The sequence below is a fragment of the Myotis myotis genome, unplaced genomic scaffold (genome assembly GCF_014108235.1).
Source record: "Myotis myotis isolate mMyoMyo1 unplaced genomic scaffold, mMyoMyo1.p scaffold_m19_p_18, whole genome shotgun sequence".
NCBI classification, from domain to species: Eukaryota; Metazoa; Chordata; class Mammalia; order Chiroptera; family Vespertilionidae; genus Myotis; species Myotis myotis.
The window spans coordinates 7,421,995-7,439,426 of record NW_023416322.1 but is presented as its reverse complement, the minus strand read 5'-3'; the positions used below and the strand labels follow the sequence as shown (position 1 = coordinate 7,439,426).

Genomic DNA, 17,432 nt, shown 5'->3' with positions numbered 1-17,432 from the left:
ATCTGACCAGTCGTCTGCCTAGTTATGTTTCCTTCTCCTCCTTCTGTCTCAGTTCTTCCTTCTCATTATGCCATGTGTCTTTTCCGGGAAGTAGAACTATGATGCCTGTTATATAGTAGGAGGGGACAGAGACCAGGACTCAGGGGAAAACAAGTCTGGGGAAAGGATGGTCACGTTACATGTGTGTGAGTAAGGGGTAGAGAGGGTGTTGGAAAAGAATGAGCCTCTTCTTAGTGACCACGTGCAGAGCAATTCCTTGCTATAAAACTGTAGTGAGAGGATACTAAAGCCTTCTTGGACTTGGGTGAGGAAGGAGGTGGGGCAGGCCACGGAAGAAAGGACACATGAGTGTGACCAGAAGCCACGGAGCAGTAGGGTAGGCTTGTAATTCACAATAAACCAGTTGGTGAGCTCAGTGCCTGTCCATCACTTGTCCTCCACATACAAGAGGAGGAGTAGACAGGGCGCGGGTGGGAAAGGAGGGCTGCTGGGCAGTCCAACATGGACCCAAGGGCATTCAAATAGGAAGAATGTCAAAGCTGTGCTTTCGGATCTTGGAAGGAGCTGCCGTGATACAGGAGAAAGGCCACAGTCACAGACTAGACGCAGATGAGAGCTTCAAACAGTAGGTGAAACAACCAAGCTTCGCCCTAGTGTAAGCTGCTTTAGGGAACCACTGGCAAATGAACGTCAGCAAGCAGAACAGGGTGGAGGGACCTGGGTTAGGAGCTGGGATAGCACCCAATCAGGGAGGGACCCGGGAGGTATGAAAGAAACAACCAGCAGGTCTCCAGGGGAAGCCTGCAGCCCCTGGAGGGGTCTTTGGGGTCAGTTAGAGCAAAGCAGGGGCCTTGCTAAGTGGTGTTAGGACAGGAATGATACTCTTACCAGACCTGATGATACTATTATGATCTTAACAGCGAACATTTGTTGCGTACTTATAGTAAACACGGTTCTCAGTCATTCTATACAGTAACTGATTTTCTGATCAATAACAACGAACAATGACCCTGTTATCCTAAGCCGAGGAAACGGAGGCACAGAGTGGTTAAGAAACTTCTTCAAATTATAAAAAGGAGAGCGGGAATTCAAACTCAGGCAGCTGGTCCAACCTCCATGCCCTGAGCTGTGTGCTAGACTGCTTCTCCAGAGACCTTGTGAGTCTGGGTTTATTTGAGGCGAGAGCCAGGCATGCAACCCAGAGAAGGCCACGGTGAGGAACAGAAGAGTGGGGGAGCCTTAAACTGTGCCAGCAGAGTAGCCAGGGCCAGACGGAAGCCTCATTAGAAGAAAGACATATGCTTTTGTAAACTCTTCTACCTCTAAGACCCTTGCTTTATTATTATTATTTTAAAGCAAAATTTCATTTAAATTTCCCACTCCCATCTCAGAGAAGCTCAGGCCTGGTCAGAGAAAGATCCGAAGCTTCTAAAGTGATGGGCAGTGGTCATTCCACCTTGGGATCCTACAAGATGGGAAACATTTACAAACGTGAGGTCTGCAGGCTGTACGCACGCTCAGGGAGGGTGGGCCTGTACTCACCTGGCCCCACAGCAGTTCTCCGATGCCAATGAAGAGACACCAAAACCACTGGGACAGGCTGAGCTTCGTACAGCTGAAAGGCTTACCCCCAAATTCCACGATGATGATCTAGAAGAGAGAAGGCGCAGCCCGCCATCAGGGAGGTGCGTAAGAGGTAGCTAGCCCTCCAGCTGAGGCCATCAGAGCCACATAAGTCCTCGCCCCAGGAGTCCTGATTTCCTTGTGGCGGAGGAGAAAGAAAAAATCCAGAACGAGAGAAGGGGAGGAAGACACAGGCTTCAGCACTCTGATAAGGAGACAGTCTTACCCTGACTAGGGCAAGAAGGAAGGGCCCATGCTCTTGACCCCTGACCCCACGGGAGCCCAAGCCAGGCTTATCTGTCAGCTAATGCACACCATGCCGTCACTGCCCTTTCTCTGTGAACTGCACAGCACGTTCTACTGAGAGAGCCCACAGCACGTGCATGCACATCTCATGTGTGCTGGCAGGAGGCCTGGGAAGGGGGTGGTCACGTTGTGAGATTTCCGTGTTTTAGGCAGATAAACGAAAGGATTCTGCATGTCTTGTTTTATTTGTCACCGACATGCTGCCTTGAGCTGGAGCGCTTGACACAGTGGGTTCCAAGTCTAGAGCCACGTGCAAATGGAAGCCAACGGAGAACCCAGCAGTCCACAGCCCGGGTCCCCATCACTCCCTCACTCCTTTTTCCCAGGTACTTCGGGAACCCTGGCTCCCAGCTTCTGGCCTGTATCACCTCAGACTTCCTACCCCAACTCCAGCTGGCATCTCACCTGGCTGATGAATGTGCCCAAAACCACAGAACAAAAGATGAGATTACGGAAGATGCCTCCAAAGACATTCCTCTCTCCGTGGATCTTGCGTGAGTTGATTTCATTGAAGAGCTGCATCAGCACAAAAGTGTTGAAAACAATGGTGTAGTGCTGGCTGGGCGGGGAATGTAGAGGCGCGTTCCTCCCACTATCAATGTCAAAGAACTTCTCACCTAGTGGAGAGAGGGGAAGCACTGGAGGGTAAGTATGAACTCAACGGGCTCGGGCTGAGTCAGACACGTTGGAGCGGCCCTACCGCCTGCTGATGGCTGGTGTGCAAAGTGGTCAGTACCTGAGCTACGCTAATGATTAAATCTGTAAATGTTCGCCCTGACCTCCACATACCTGACTGTCTCAGTGTGCCCCAATATTTATCTTCTTGTAGTGCAGTGTGGTCGTAAAACCATGTGCACTAGAGTCAGGCAGACATAGGTCTGAATCTCAGCGCCACTGTTACGTGGCCTGAGCTTTCGTCTGATGATCAATAAAAAAAGGCCTAACGAAACTCTTAACAGAAGCACAGAGCCCGGCATGACGGCCCTGTAGCGGGAACAGAGGACACACGTGAGTGAAGCTGCTGCTCCTCCTAGTCTTGTGCTCAGCTTGCTCCCTTCTGCCTTCTGTCCTCGGGCCACTCCCCACCCCATCCTCGTCCGGCACCCCGACCACCACCTCAGGCCTCCCCACACTCGGCTCACCGGCAAAGACAAGGAAGAAGATGATTGTGAGCTGATAGACTGCGTGGCCCAAGATGTTCTTCATCATGGTCCGTGAGATCAGAGGCTTATTTCGGCCATAGGGGCGACGCTTCAACAAGGAATCGGTCGGGGGCTCTGTGGCCAGGGCCAGTGAGGCAAACGTGTCCATGATTAGATTCACCCACAGCATCTGCACAGCTTTCAACGGAGAGTCCTGGGTGGGGGAAGAAGAACCAGTGCTTTTAGCTTTCCTCAGAAGCCACCCTCCCCTCACTCGTCAGCCTCGCCTTTGTCCTCGAGATGGCCTAGCTCCCGCTGTCCACCTAGACTTAGGGGCCTCCTGCACACTCCCTACTGGTGATCGAGCCTGCAACCTGGGCACATGCCCTGACCGGGAATCGAACCGGCCACCTTTACTTATTTATCTATTTATTATTGATTAAGGTATTACGTATGTGTGCTTATCCCCCCATTGCTCCCAACCCCACTCCCACTCATGCCCTCACCCGTCTGGTGTCTGTGTCCATGGGTTATGCTTATATGGATGCATACAAGCCATCTTTTGGTGCCTGGGATGGCACTCACCAACTGAGCCACACCGGCCAGGGCTCCCCATGTTCCGTAGCCCCTGCCTCATCTCTCCCAGTTCAGCCCCCTGCACACACACTCCCCTCACCTGAGTGATGCAGGCTCCGGTGAAGGCCACGATCACGGCCACCACATTGACAGTGAGCTGGAACTGCAAGAACTTGGAGATACTGTCGTAGACGTTTCGTCCCCACATCACTGCCTTCACAATGCTGGTAAAGTTGTCATCTGTTAGGATGATGTCTGATGCCTCCTTTGCCACATCTGTGCCTGCAATACCCTGAGGGGAGAAGGGAAGGAAAACTGAGGAACTGGATAAAGCAGCGTTTACCAGCATTCTGAACCCAGACTCCATTTCCTGACTTCCAAGAAGCTGCCGAACTAGGGCTAACACTAGAGGGCACACCAGCCACACAAATACTAAAGACGAATTATTTTCTTTCCCAAAGAAAATGAAGGGAAAATGTGCTGCCATCACTTTACAGAAAAGAGGCCCAATGCTCCCACCGCGCTCCTGAACCCAGATTGCAAATTACTTATCTTTCGCTATTCCTCTCTCTTTCCTCCTACTCCCCCACCCTAGAAACGAATTAAAAGATAAGGAACAAATCCTATCCTACCTCCAAATTCTTAAATTTCCTTTGCCACTGCCAGTATCTCATTTAAGTGCTTATCTGCCCTGCAACTTTAAGTAGGAGAAGCAGTCTGGCAGCACAAGTCTTGTCCTTGTTCAAAACCTCGCCACTGGGCAAGCACTGAAGGTTTCTGAATAGACTGTGAGGGGTTGAAAGCTGTGCTTTAGAAACAGTGAGATTTCTTGTCTGGCAGTCAGAGCCCTTAATAAGTGAACCCGGAAGCACTTCCAACCAGCACTTCCAACCTGCTCTTACATATCTTTCGACTCGAAACACCCACTGGTATATTCCCTGAATCTCTCATTCACTCTTTTTTTTTTTTTTTTTTTTTAAATATATTTTATTCATTTTTTACAGAGAGGAAGGGAGAGGGATAGAGAGTTAGACACATTGATGAGAAACATCAATTCAGCTGCCTCCTGCACACTCCCTACTGGGGATGTGCCCGCAACCAAGGTACATGCCCTTGACTGGAATTGAACCTGGGACCCTTCAGTCCACAGGCCGACGCTCTATCCACTGAGCCAAACTGGTTAGGGCTCATTCACTCTTAGAGCCTAGACTTCTACTTACCCCATCCCCTATCTGGAACATCCGCTTTCCCCATCTCCTTAAATCCTACCTATCTTTAATGTTCCACTCAATTAAGTGCTACTTGCTTTGCACAGCTGTCCCTGACACCCCTGGCCCGTGCTTCTATTCCACATCAAACATGCCATGCGACGTCTGTAACCCAAGGAGGACCTTGTTAGTTAATTTGGCCTGCATTACTAGATTATTGGTTCTCTTTACCTGGTAGTATTAATTTCCTATCCAGAGCGCAACAGAGGAGTATCTGTTAGACTATACAATTCACTTTCCCCATCAAAAGTTCTCTAATACACCCATGCAATGCTGTACCATGCACCTTAAAAAGAGGAGGAAAAGAAAGGAGGAATGTCTCTCTATACTGCCACCATGGAATAATCTCCAAGTTATGCTGCTAAGTGAAAAAAGCAAATGGAAAAAAGTGCATAGTACATGTATTTTATAGGAGGCAAACAGAAGGATAAACCAAAAAACTAAAGAAATAAGTTCCATGTGGGGTTAAGAGGGAGGTAATAGGGTGGAGGTGATAGGAATAGAAGCTGGATTTCTATAAATAGACCTTATTTTCTATATTTGACTTAAGAACTATCTAACTACTTTATATAAGTACTAAACAAAATTAAGTTTAAAAAGCAGTTCCTAGCCCTGGCTGGTGTGGCTCGGTTAGGTGGAGTGTCGTCCTGTGCACTGAAAGGTCATGGGTTTGATTCCTGGTCAGGGCGCATGCCTAGGTTGCAGGTTCAGTCCCTGTTTGGGGTGCATATGAGAGGCAACCAACTGATGTTTCTCTCACGTCAAACCTTTTTTTCTCTCTCTCTTCCTCTCTCTCTAAAATCGGTAAAAACATGTGCTCAGGTGAGGGTTAAAAAAAAAAAGGTATGCCCTAGCTGGTTTGGCTCAGTGGATAGAGTATCGGCCCACAGGGTCCAATTCTGGTCAAGGGCATGTACCTCAGTTGCAGGCTCAACCCCCAGACCTGCTTGGGGTGCATGCAGGAGGCAACCAATCAATGTGTCTCTCTCACATCGATGTTTCTCTCTCTGTCTCTCCCCCTGCCTTCCATTCTCTATAAAAATCAATAAAAAATATCCTTGGGTGAGGATTAACAACTACAAAACAAACAAACATAAGGTTCTATACTTCACTCACAATTGAATAAGGTATAAAATTAAAAAGCAAAACAAAGCAATCTCTAAATTGAAAAGCAACATGATGTAAATGAACTGGTATGACCAGTTGGTAGCACAACCGTACAAAGGAAAAATGTCCCAAGTGACCTTTTAAAAAGCACAGCAAGCTGATGGCACATTCTTAGTAGGATGCACCTGTGGGGTGAAAAGAACCATAAGAAAAACCTTTAACTGCTTTTAGTAGAGTAACCGTAGTATTGTTGCTCTTTTGAAACCATTATGTATATTTTTTACATATAAAGCAAATACTAACTATGTTAATGTCCTTAGACATCAAAAGAGCACACATTCCACATGGAACACGAATTTTCCACGTGAGCCTAGACACAGACTACTACCATGCCCACAGGGCAAGTCCAAGTTGGCCTCGAGTTCCTGGGTCATGCCACTTCCTCATTTCCCTGCCTGAGTCACCGACCCTTCGGACTCCACGGTCCCCGTTTTTGCATATTATTACTGGCCGGGTAGGTAGAGAGATGGAGTCAGAGACAGGAGCAGCTGCTTACCATCGCAAAACCCACGTCCGCTTTCTTCAGAGCCGGCCCGTCGTTGGTGCCATCACCTGTGACCGCCACCACCTGTCGCTGCTCCCCAACCGTGCTGTCAATGATGCCTGGGAACGGCAGACAGCCTCGGTCAGTCCGCCTGTGCCGTTGCAGGCCACTTGGCAAGCCTTGTCCCCACACAAGGTCTTCTTCCCGGATCCCGCCATCACCGCCCTTCCTGCTGCCTCCCCACTGCCCTCTGCTGGACGTGCTCGACCATCACCCAAGGGCAGCGCGCTGAGCAAGGAAGTCGGTCCTCCTCACACAGCGCCTGGGGCCCCAAGACGGCTGTTACGTGGCCAAAACCTCCACGTGACTTGAAGGCAGACACCTGGGGTCGAACTACCACGTCCACGCACCAGCTGGGCAGCGTGGGCACGCCACCCGTCTTTTCAGCCTCAGACTTAACCTGCCCTGCCTAGTTCATAGTATCATTGGCAAACAACATACAGGGTGGGGCAAAAGCAGGTTTACAGTTGTGAGCAGGTAAAGAATAAATATAAGTTTATTTTTATATTTATTATTATATTATTTTCCATACAAACAGCTGTAACCCTGCTTTTGCCCCACCCTGTATGATAATGTTTAAAAACAACTTTATTATACGTCTGATACTCACCAGGGGCTCAGCTTTTGCTAACATGTATATTGTCCCCATGAGCCAGCGAGCTCTCCCAGGACCACCCTACTCAGGACAGGGAAGTAGCTTTGGCGTCTGGTTTCTACCTGTCCCTGCCCCGGCCTGTCTTCCCTACCCGTCCCTGCTCAGGGGCTGACCTCACCTTTCACCAGCGTGTGCTTGTCCGTGGGGGAAGATCGCGCCAGGACTCGAAGCTTAGGCCAGATCTTGTCCAGCTTTTCTTGCTCTACCTGCCAATACCAGACCACACCTGGGTCAGTCAAGTTCAGAAGAGCCCCCCAGGAACAAAAAAACCCCTGTTCTGCACACTCCAAGCTGCGGGGAGAGCTATGCTCCACGGCCAGGGGAGGGGTCGCCTGCCCCAGTGCAAATGCAGCAGCTGACCCCGTCTCCAAGGGCAGATTCACCGATGGTGCCCCTCCAGGCCCTGCTTGTCTGCCTTCTCCTTCCGATTCCCTACCTGGAGCTGATCCTCTATTTCTAGACCCTTGACGGGGGGGTGAGCCAGGGTCAGCTAAATGGCTAAAGTGGTGCTTCTGAGGCCTCAGGTGTGATTTCGACATAGACCAGGAAGCTCTGGTCTGCTCCACACCCAGACCACGTCCTCCTACAAACCCTGCCACTGTCAGTCACAGGGCAGTGGCCCAGGAGGACAGAGGCCGACTGAAAAAAAATGGAAAGATGTGAAAAGTCAGTGACACCCCCTCAAAAGTGAGCTTGTGAATGAAGGTCGTGAGAAGGAAGCTCTTCATTCCACCACCGGAGCAGCCTTGGTGGAAGGGATGTTCACTGTGAGTAACTTCCCGTTTGAAAAGCACCGCTTTCTCCCGCGTGCCCCGGGTGCCGAACGAGGGCCCGGTTCCGCTCACCCAGGACCCACCTCGCCCTTCTCGTTGCGGATGAGTCGGTTGAACTCCTTCCCTTCCAAGCACAGGAAGTCGTCCCCGGGTGCGATGATGCCACATTTGGTGGCAATGGCCCGGGCTGTGTTGACGTTGTCCCCTGTCACCATTCTGACAGTAATGCCAGCTCGTCTGCATTTGGCAATAGCGTCTGGGACCTGCGGAGGGGGAGGCAGGAGGAGAGGAGCAGCTGGTGATGCTGGTGAGCGGCCTGCTCAGCTGCCCCTTCATCATGGACAGGACCGGGGCCCCCTCGGAGCAGTGCCACCCCACTTCTGCCGCGTTAGAATTAGCCTCATGTACCAGGCGTTGAAGGGGAGACTGGCTGCAGGAGCCAGGAGTAGAAGCTCACTCTCGCACGTGCCATCTAGACTCCTCAGCGGGGCACCTATGGCCTTTTGAGATGTGGCCACTGCCTTCCTCTCTAGCAGAAGTTTTTACACTCTCCACCCTCTCTCCCCGCTCCCCGGCCCACTCTCCAACCACATCAACTCCTTGTGGTTTCCCAAATGCAGGACACCCTCCCAAGCTTCTGGGTCTTGATAATTGATAGCCTATCTCCTTGAACTTCTCAGGAGCAGAGGCTTTTGCAATTCCCTAGGGCAGTGACGGCGAACCTTTTGAGCTCAGCGTGTCAGCATTTAAAAAAACCCTAACTTAACTCTGGTGCCGTGTCACATCTAGAAATGTTTTGATATTTGCAACCATAGTAAAACAAAGACTTATATTTTTGATATTTATTTTATATATTTAAATGCCATTTAACAAAGAAAAATCAACCAAAAAAATGAGTTCGCATGTCACCTCTGACATGCGTGTCATAGGTTCGCCATCACTGGCCTAGGCCCTAGGGGATTTGAAGTTGGAGTGTAATTCATAATATATGATAACAATACACTGAATATTTTGACTTATGAAAACTAACATCAGAGAACAGATGAAGAGTCTATAACAGTGATGGCGAACGTTTTGAGCTCGGCATGTCAGCATTTTGAAAAACCCTAACTTAAACTCTGGTGCCGTGTTACATCTAGAAATTTTTTGATATTTGCAACTATAGTAAAACAAAGATTTATATTTTTGATATTTATTTTATATATCTAAATGCCATTTAACAAAGAAAAATCAACCAAAAAAATGAGTTCGCGTGTCACCTCTGACACACGTGTCATAGGTTCGCCATCACTGCCCTAGGGTCAAGAACAGTGTTGGGCTATTCTGAGGGGAGGGGGAATCAACAAAAATATGTTGGTTGCAAGAAGGTGGCCAGAGACAAAGCTGGTGTCCTGATTAATTCTTCCTCCTGACTATTCTCACGAGCCAAACGATGAGCCCAGTGAGCCCTGTGCTGCGCACCCCGAAGCAACGCTAACCGAAGGGAGGGCGCCTTCTGTCAGCTTGGCATTCCGCAGTTCTGTGGGGCTGGCAGCACAGAGACAGCTCTCCGTGTAGGCGAGCAGCAGTTAGGTCACTTGTGTGGGTCACAACTGGAAGCAGAGCCAGTACCCTCGTTCCCGTGACTCCGGGTGGCTTCCCAGTAGGTCACGTGGGGCCTACACGTGGGCCAGAGGCCACCGGAAGACTTCCACTCAGGCGTTCTCGCCCTTTCTCCAACCCAACGTCTCACCTCTGGGCGCACAGGGTCCTCGATGCCCACCACTGCGATGCAGGTCAGTTCAGTGAGGATTTCGTTCTCGTGGTCCCACGGGGGCTCTACGTCATTGAAATCTCGATACGCTAAGCAGATGGTCCGGAGTCCCTCACTGGCCATGGGCTCGATGACAGTGCGCACTACCTCATCGCGGTCCGTACTCTTGAATGGCACTGCTTCTCCGTTCTTGTCCAGGATGCGATTACACCTGGGGAGGCGCACAGTCAGAAAGCAGCCTCCCCCTTCCCACCCAGTGTGTCTCTACAGACATTCTGGCAACTCTGCAGGTCTTCTAAAAACCCTGTTCCCCGGCCAGAAACCTCTATCCACCACCCAGCCGGGTCCCCTTTTCAAGGTGGGGTGGCCTGTAGGTCGACAGGCACATCTAGAGAGGTAGAGCGTGTGATTCTCCCATGTCATCTGTTCCCACGCATGTGGGACGCAGTGCCAAGAGTCATTTGTGGAACTTCTCAAAGGTCGAGAGATGTTTTTTGTGCCCAGTATCTACAACGGTGCTCCGTGGGTAGGGTGTGTTCAACAAGAATGTGTTCATTGACAAAGGTGGCCAGAGCCAAGTTGGGGTGCTGGTTAATTCAGTTACTGGTCCTATACCCATGCAGGTCAACTGGTAATGGCCTGGGGGTGGGGGTGGGGGTTACCCAGCCACTTTGAGTAGGTTATTGACTTCCCTGAAATTAGAATTGAGAATAAGAAGGAAGAGGGAACACAGAGCTAACATTTCTCGAACTTGCCATGTGCAAGGAAGGTGTTTACATACATCGAATCATTTAATTATCGCAACCCCGGGCGATGGGTGGGTATTGCTCTCTGCTTTCAGACTGGGGATGGAAGCTTGAACGGCCTGAATCCTGGCTGTGCTACTATTAGTTGCATCACCTTGAGCCAGGTACTTCTCCTCGCTGTAGCTCTGTTTTCTCATTTGTAAAAGAGATGATGATAGCATCTTCCTCACTGATTTGTGAGGATTAGGTAAAATGGGCCACCGAAGGGACTTAGAGACAATTCTTGGCCTGAGTAAGTGCTCAGAGGCTAGGAGCTGGCGCATCACTCCGTGGGTTCAGCCCGGGGCACGCCCCCTGGACCTTCGTGAGGGAGGATCCGGGAAGGGAAGGGGGGGGGGGAGCTCACTTGCGCAGAATGATCTCGGAGGCGCCCTTGCTGTACATGCGGTAGCCGCCGCCGGGCTTCTGGATGACCGTGCTCATGGACTTGCGCGCCGAGTTGAAGGTGTACACCTTGTAGAACTTCTCCTCGGGCACCTCGTTGCGCACGGCCTGGTAGTCCTGCTTCAGGTCGATGACGAAGCCCAGCAGCGAGCACTCCGTCTTGTTGCCCACCTGCCGCGGCAGGCCCCCCTCCTTCTCCGGAGGCTGGGAGGGAAACACACAGGCACCCTTGAAGAAGATGCCTCTGCCAGGGAGACCTCAGGAGGGAAAGAACGCCCTGCAGACCTTTCACATGTTTGCCCAGAGCCCAGGGGGTGGGAGGGCGGCGTTTGTTTTTTTCAAGGGCAGGTGGACAGTGGTCAGTGGGACTGGTCCCTGAGCCGCCTGGGTTATGGGTTTCCAGTTTGCCCTGGGGTCGGTGCTGGTGGCTCACCCTTTGTGGATCTCATTCTAATCCCCTCTCTGAGTTTCTGGAAAGTGAGTACTTTACTCCTGATAAGCCCAGTTCTGCTCTCAGCATGAGGCGTCTCCCTGGAGATATTGTCTTTACATGGTAATTGGAGGGCATTTCCTCAGGGAAGCGGGAGGCCTCAGGGCTGACTGGCACAGGCAAGCGCTTTGCGGTGTGCTTGGTCCACAGTCAAGTCCCAGGAAATACGGGTAGCTAATGTTATAATAATATTTTTATTAGAATGTTCTGATTATAAAAATAAAACTTTCTTTAAAGAGAAGAAAAAAAATAGATTCCTACCTGTCACCCCAGCTGCCACCCCCAATCTATTTCCATGGATTACTCCCTAGTTTCACCCCAAACGCATTCACTTAAGAGTAGGAAATGCAATGTGGAATGGCAGCTCAGGCAGAATGAACAAGAGAAGATGACTTGTCTCAGAGAAAATGAATGTTCCCTCCAACCGCCCATTCTAAACGTCCAGGCAAAGGAGGAGCTTACCAGGATCTTGGAGGTGTAGGCACTGTTGATAGAAATGCCATTGACAAGAAGGTCCAGAACCTTAGGCACCAAGACATCAGGGCTTGGGACCTGACGGTAATGGGTATTTCCGATGTAAGCTTGTACCACAGTCATGCGGTTCATGGTCAGCGTGCCTGTCTTGTCAGAGCAAATGGCGGTGGCATTGCCCATTGTCTCACAAGCATCCAGGTGCCGCACCAGGTTATTATCTTTCATCATTTTCTACAGAGGACAAGAGAAAAGACTTGAGAGGGGAGCCACTGAACTCCCCCAGGATAGGTCAAAGGCCATTTCCTAGCGAACATCTTTCCACATTTCATTCTCTTGTCCCACAGAAAAATGCAGGATACTATTCTTGTGAGTCCTCTTTAGATTCCACTGGGTCATTGAAACACTGATGCAACTATCACAATGGTCTGTCCACAGGGCCTGGGACTGGTGCCCTTATGAGGCACCACACGGAGTCTATAGAGCATAGGTGGCCCTCCTTTTGTCAAAGGCTGTGTGGCACTCTCCCCTCCCACCTGTGTCCTGAGGGAAGAGAAAGTGTCATTCTGGTCTCACCTTCACAGAGTAGGCCAGTGAAATGGTGACGGCCAGTGGCAGCCCCTCCGGCACAGCCACCACCAGGACAGTGATACCGATGATGAAGAACTTGACAAAGTACTGGATGTAGATGGGGGTGCACTCGGCTAGCCATGGTTTGCGCTGTATCACGAAGTTGTCAATCACAAAGTACAGAATCAGGATGAGAACGGTGACAGCAGACATGATTAGACCTGAAAAGGAAACAGGTCACGTGAACCCCGGCACTTGGTCATTCCTAGGACCCGTGGCTTGAGTTGTGGCCTTTGTCACCAATTTTCAAAGCCGCTACCTCCAGGAAGTCATACTAAAATCCCCTCCCCATTCTTGTTGCTTGCATGAGTGTAGGGGAGCCATGGGTTTTGCATTTCAGAGACACAGGTTCTGTCTCAGCACTGCACTGATTTGACTCTGGTTTTGGTCTAGTCTATGGCCCTGTCCGGCCTGTTTCCTCACACTAAGTAAGCGGGCTGGCCTAGTGTTCTGAAACAGCGTTCTATGATCTTATCTCAGACCTACTCTCTTCCCACGAGTCACAATGCAGTGATTATATTCGCCTGCTTCCTAGTAGTTTTTCAGGGTAGACTTTCCCCATAGCAGCCTGAGAATGCCAGGCAATTTTGCAACTTGTTTACAGCGATGTCCCCACGGTGTTAGCATAGCACCTCCAAGACCAATCTCTAGTTCAGTGGCTCCCAACCTTTCCCCTGACATGGCACAGACGAAAGGAGGCAACAACAGTACATATTTATGTAGTGCCTACTATGGGCCAGGCAAGCACTTCCTATAAACTAACCTATTTCATCCTCACGACAACCCGGTGAGATAAGTTACTATCATTGTCCCCTTTTCTGAGGAAACTAAGGCACAGAGAGGTTTTGGGTAGGGCACACTGGTGACCAATCAACCATCTGGCTTGAAGGTGAGCAGTTTCCTGGGGATGTGGGAGAACTCAGGAGGAAAAGAATTCTCTTTAAAATGTGGTCAACGTGCTAAAATCAAGAAAGTCCCAAGCAAACTGGGACAGCTGGTCAACCTACACACCAAGGCACATGGAAGGCTCTGCTCAAGGTCTAGAAACAACTGGCCCAGGGGCTCCAATGGCCCTGGGGTCAGCATCCGGGCAGAGGCACCGATGTCTGTGGCATCATGTCTGCCTTACACCGTAGTCCGGTTGGGTCTTCACTTTTCCTGAGGGCCTGCTGAGCAAGGCTAGAGGTGATCAATGAATAGCAATGAGAACATATTCTTTTGCACTTTGCTTCATCAGGCTCAGGGCCCAGGTGAGGCAAACAAGGTGTCCAGGGTATGAAACTGAAGGAGGTATTCCTCTCTGGGTGGCGCAAGGCACCTCATTTTCCTCATCCCAGTCCCGGCCTCGCTTGAAATGTAAAATAAAACAACAGAGGAGATGACTGGCCAGCCATCAGGAAGTTTGTACTTCCCACAGAACAACACGGGGATTAGGAGGAAAATAGGAAGGATTAGGTGAGTCTGGTTAATGTTCCAAACCTGTGTGACAGGCTCAATAACTTGACTCCACACCTGCATTTCATCCCATCCGTGTCTAGCTTATATTTAAGAGATTTCATGGTAGTCAACATTAGTTGGGTAAAAGAACTGAGTGCACAGGCTAGACGAGCGCTAACAGAACTCACTGTGGTGTTTAAAATATCCTCTATTTACACTGTCCAATATAGTAGCCACCAGCCACATGTCATTATTGACCAATCAAAATAAGGCCAGTGTGAACTGAGGAGCTGAGTGTTTAATTATATTTAATTTTAGTTAATTTAACTAGAAACAACCAAACACAGTTGGCGGCTACGGTAGTGGACAGTAGATTCCAGTGTGTGCTTAGTGGGTCAGTGGCATCGGCCTCACCTGGGCTTGTTAGGAATGCAGACTCTCAGGCCCTGCCCAGACTTCTGGAATCAGACACCGTGCTTTCCCAAGGTTCCAGGGGAACTGTACACACAGATGCACTGAGCTAGACTATGACTGTAGTGAGCAGAGGGGTGGGGTCAGGAAGTAATTCAACAGTGGTGCCTGGAGGGACCTGTCGCTGAAGGAGCAATCTTCCTTTTGTTCCGCCTCCAAACCCCTTACCCCATCCCACCACTGAAAGAATGCAGAGGACAGACTTATGGCGGGAAGTCATGGAGAAGCCACCTCCTCCTGCGACTCACAAGAGCACGCTAGTGACCTGTTTTCTGCATCAGACTGTGGCCGCTGCCTCCCTTCCCCCTCTATCTTCTGTACACCCCCCCACCCCCATCTTTATTTTGAGTTTATGGCTCTGTGCCTGGCCTGATGCTACTACTCTGCTAGGGAACTACCTCTAACAACCTTCTCTACCCTTAAGGAATTGACAAGCCCATACATGTGACAGGTAAGCAGTTATTATGGTCTCCCTTCTTGCTAATGTAAATCTCCCGTGTTGTGATATAAGTTCTTAACTTCCCATGTGTCTGGATGAGAGAGACCTCTGGACCTTAAACCCTTACACGTGGGCAAACGCTTCCCTCTGAGAGCCTAGGAGGGGTCATGATGCGGCTGCCTAGACCGCACCAGCCCCTGGGAAGGCTCAGCTTCCTCTGCCAGACCTGGCGGGTGTGGAGGGAAAGGAACCGATGCAGTGAGACTCTGGAACAGCCTTGATAAACCACAACAACCGGAAGGCTCCACTCGACTCACCAGCTTTCCCGATCTGGACAGCCAAGCGCGTCAGCTTGCCCTGCAGCACCGACTTCTCCTTCTTGGGCAGCTTGACCACCTTCTTCTCCTTCTCCTCATTGTCGATGCCTTCCTGGCTGTTGAGTGGCTGGATCTCCAGGGCCACCCCATCCTGAGCCTTTGCTAGGGTGCACACACAAACAGGACAGGTGAGCAGGCAGGTAGCAGCATGGAGCAGCAGACAGGTGGAAACCAAAACACCCTTCTGTCTTCTTCCTGGATACACCTTGGACCCCTGACATCAGTCCTGACAACTCTCAACCTAGGCCAGAGAGGGCACTGGCCTTCAACCCTCTATTACAGCCACGGGATAATATTCTAAGAACTGGAGACAAAACAGGGGTGCTTTGGGGGTACAGATTCCCTCAGATGGTGCAGCTTCCTGGCACCACCTCAGAGCCCCAAGCCAGGTTTATTCTAGGGAGAGGGTTAGTCATGCCATTACGTGCTATTACCAACAACCACCCTTCCTGGAAGTGAGTAGTCGCTACAGTGAATCTTTCTTGCAGAAAGGGGCTGAGTGGAAGGCTGGCAGATGTTTCCAGAGCGTAAGTGTCCTAGTCTGCTCTGTGAAAAGGTTCCTCTCTCTCTACACATAGACTGCCAGGGAAGAAACACAGACCCCCTTCAAGGGTGTTCTCCAGCTCCTTCTTCTATCGGGTGAACAAGGGAAGGGAATCCCTGGTAAAGGTGGGGAGTCACAGAGTAGGACCTGGGGCTAGTCTTCTGGGGGAGAGGGAAGAAGCTGCTGTGAGGGACCCCTGGAGTAAGAGAAAGAAGGGATAAAGACAGACACATAAATCCATTTTGCTCTTTAAAGAAGAGACAGAGAGACCTAAAATTAAAGACTCATTTCTGTGCCGCCCTGGTTCTCCAATGTGAAGACTTTATTTTTAAAGACTGCTATGATACGGGCGACTGAGGACCACATTCCTAGGCACTGTCTGAGAGCAGTGCTCTCAGGCTCCCACACCCTCCAACTTCACCCGTGCAGAGCTCGGCCCCTGTGCATAGGATGCCCTTCCTGAGATGTGGTCTCTGCTGTCAGACTCACAAATAAGACAGAGACGGATGTTAGCACAGCCACCAAGAGGAACACACATCAGATCAGGGGGAAGAAAACAGACTGTGGAAAGAACAAAGAAAGAGGTAGGAGAGAGGCACAGAGAAAAGGCTCTCTCCGAGCACCTGAGACCAGCAGAGGATTCCAGACCAGAAGAGAACACCGATGAGGAAGCCAGCAAGAGGAGGGTGCAGGGACTGCCCACCCCGGCGCCCTCCACCATAAGGACCCTGAAGTCTTCCAACCCAGACACTGATGATTAAATCCAGCCTAGGGTAACGGGGAAAGAGTTCGGCACCCTGGGAAGAACAACGGATCGAACCCACACTCCCCAAGAGAAACCTTGACACGAGGCTCCCTGAGCCAACAGCAGAGGGTGCTGTTGTCCCATCTTGGATTGAGACCGGGACCTTGAGACCACCCCAAATCTCTGCACCTTCCTCAGGATGAGGCATCTGGGCCACAGCAGCAGATAACAGATTTATGGCGAGGAAAAGGGAGAAGGCAGATGGCCTGGAAGGTCTGGTTTGAGTGTAGTCAGGTAGAGATGGGAGATGAGTGGGTGGACAGGTTACCTTTGTTGCGATTTTCGGGGACTCCTTGTTTTTTACCTGTTTGAACAAGAAAGAAAAAAGTGGGGTGGAGACCCAAAGTGACTATTAAGAGATCAGATATCAAATTTGTTGGTCCTGCTCAGAGCCCAAAAGGGCGACAGCAAAGGGGCTGAGCTGCAGGGAAGGGAATGTGAAGCAAGCTCCGTCTGCTCACACCCCTTCTCACTAGGGCTTCTCATGACACCACGGGGAATGGAGCAGACCACTCATGCAGGTGAGCGCACCCTCACACAGCGGCATCTCCCGAGCACGGCTGCATCACGTGGAGAAATGGGGTGGGGTTTGGAGCAAGAGGGGTGAACTGTTGGCCTGACGGCAAAGGCGCGGCAGAGTCCCCACGTCATCACCAGCACCAGGCCGCCTCCTCCTCACTCATCTGCAGGTAGCTGCAGAGACGAACAGCGTGTTGTTTCCTGGTCATACCCTGCCCTCCAGTAAACGGCCCGAGACGGCCCTCCATCTGA

General features: G+C 50.6%; 1 protein-coding gene across 8 annotated transcripts in view; it reads right to left on the bottom strand.

The window, feature by feature from the left end:
* Window positions 1–17,432, bottom strand: part of ATP2B4 (ATPase plasma membrane Ca2+ transporting 4) — a 97,941-nt gene that overhangs the window by 14,225 nt on the left and 66,284 nt on the right. For 3 of the 8 annotated variants that reach the window (XM_036343251.1, XM_036343248.1, XM_036343246.1), the window contains exons 7-19: window positions 16,930–16,965; window positions 15,253–15,414; window positions 12,535–12,749; window positions 11,950–12,192; window positions 10,960–11,201; window positions 9,787–10,018; window positions 8,138–8,317; window positions 7,400–7,487; window positions 6,579–6,685; window positions 3,748–3,939; window positions 3,072–3,285; window positions 2,335–2,546; window positions 1,543–1,650 (exon numbers count right to left, since the gene is read on the bottom strand). In XM_036343251.1, the coding sequence (XP_036199144.1) occupies window positions 1,543–1,650; window positions 2,335–2,546; window positions 3,072–3,285; window positions 3,748–3,939; window positions 6,579–6,685; window positions 7,400–7,487; window positions 8,138–8,317; window positions 9,787–10,018; window positions 10,960–11,201; window positions 11,950–12,192; window positions 12,535–12,749; window positions 15,253–15,414; window positions 16,930–16,965 (2,231 nt within the window). Of the gene's footprint in view, window positions 1–1,542; window positions 1,762–2,334; window positions 2,547–3,071; window positions 3,286–3,747; window positions 3,940–6,578; window positions 6,686–7,399; window positions 7,488–8,137; window positions 8,318–9,786; window positions 10,019–10,959; window positions 11,202–11,949; window positions 12,193–12,534; window positions 12,750–15,252; window positions 15,415–16,929; window positions 16,966–17,432 lie in introns of those variants that run through there. The other 5 variants (XR_004973272.1, XR_004973273.1, XM_036343249.1 and 2 more) reach the window with 3 other exon arrangements.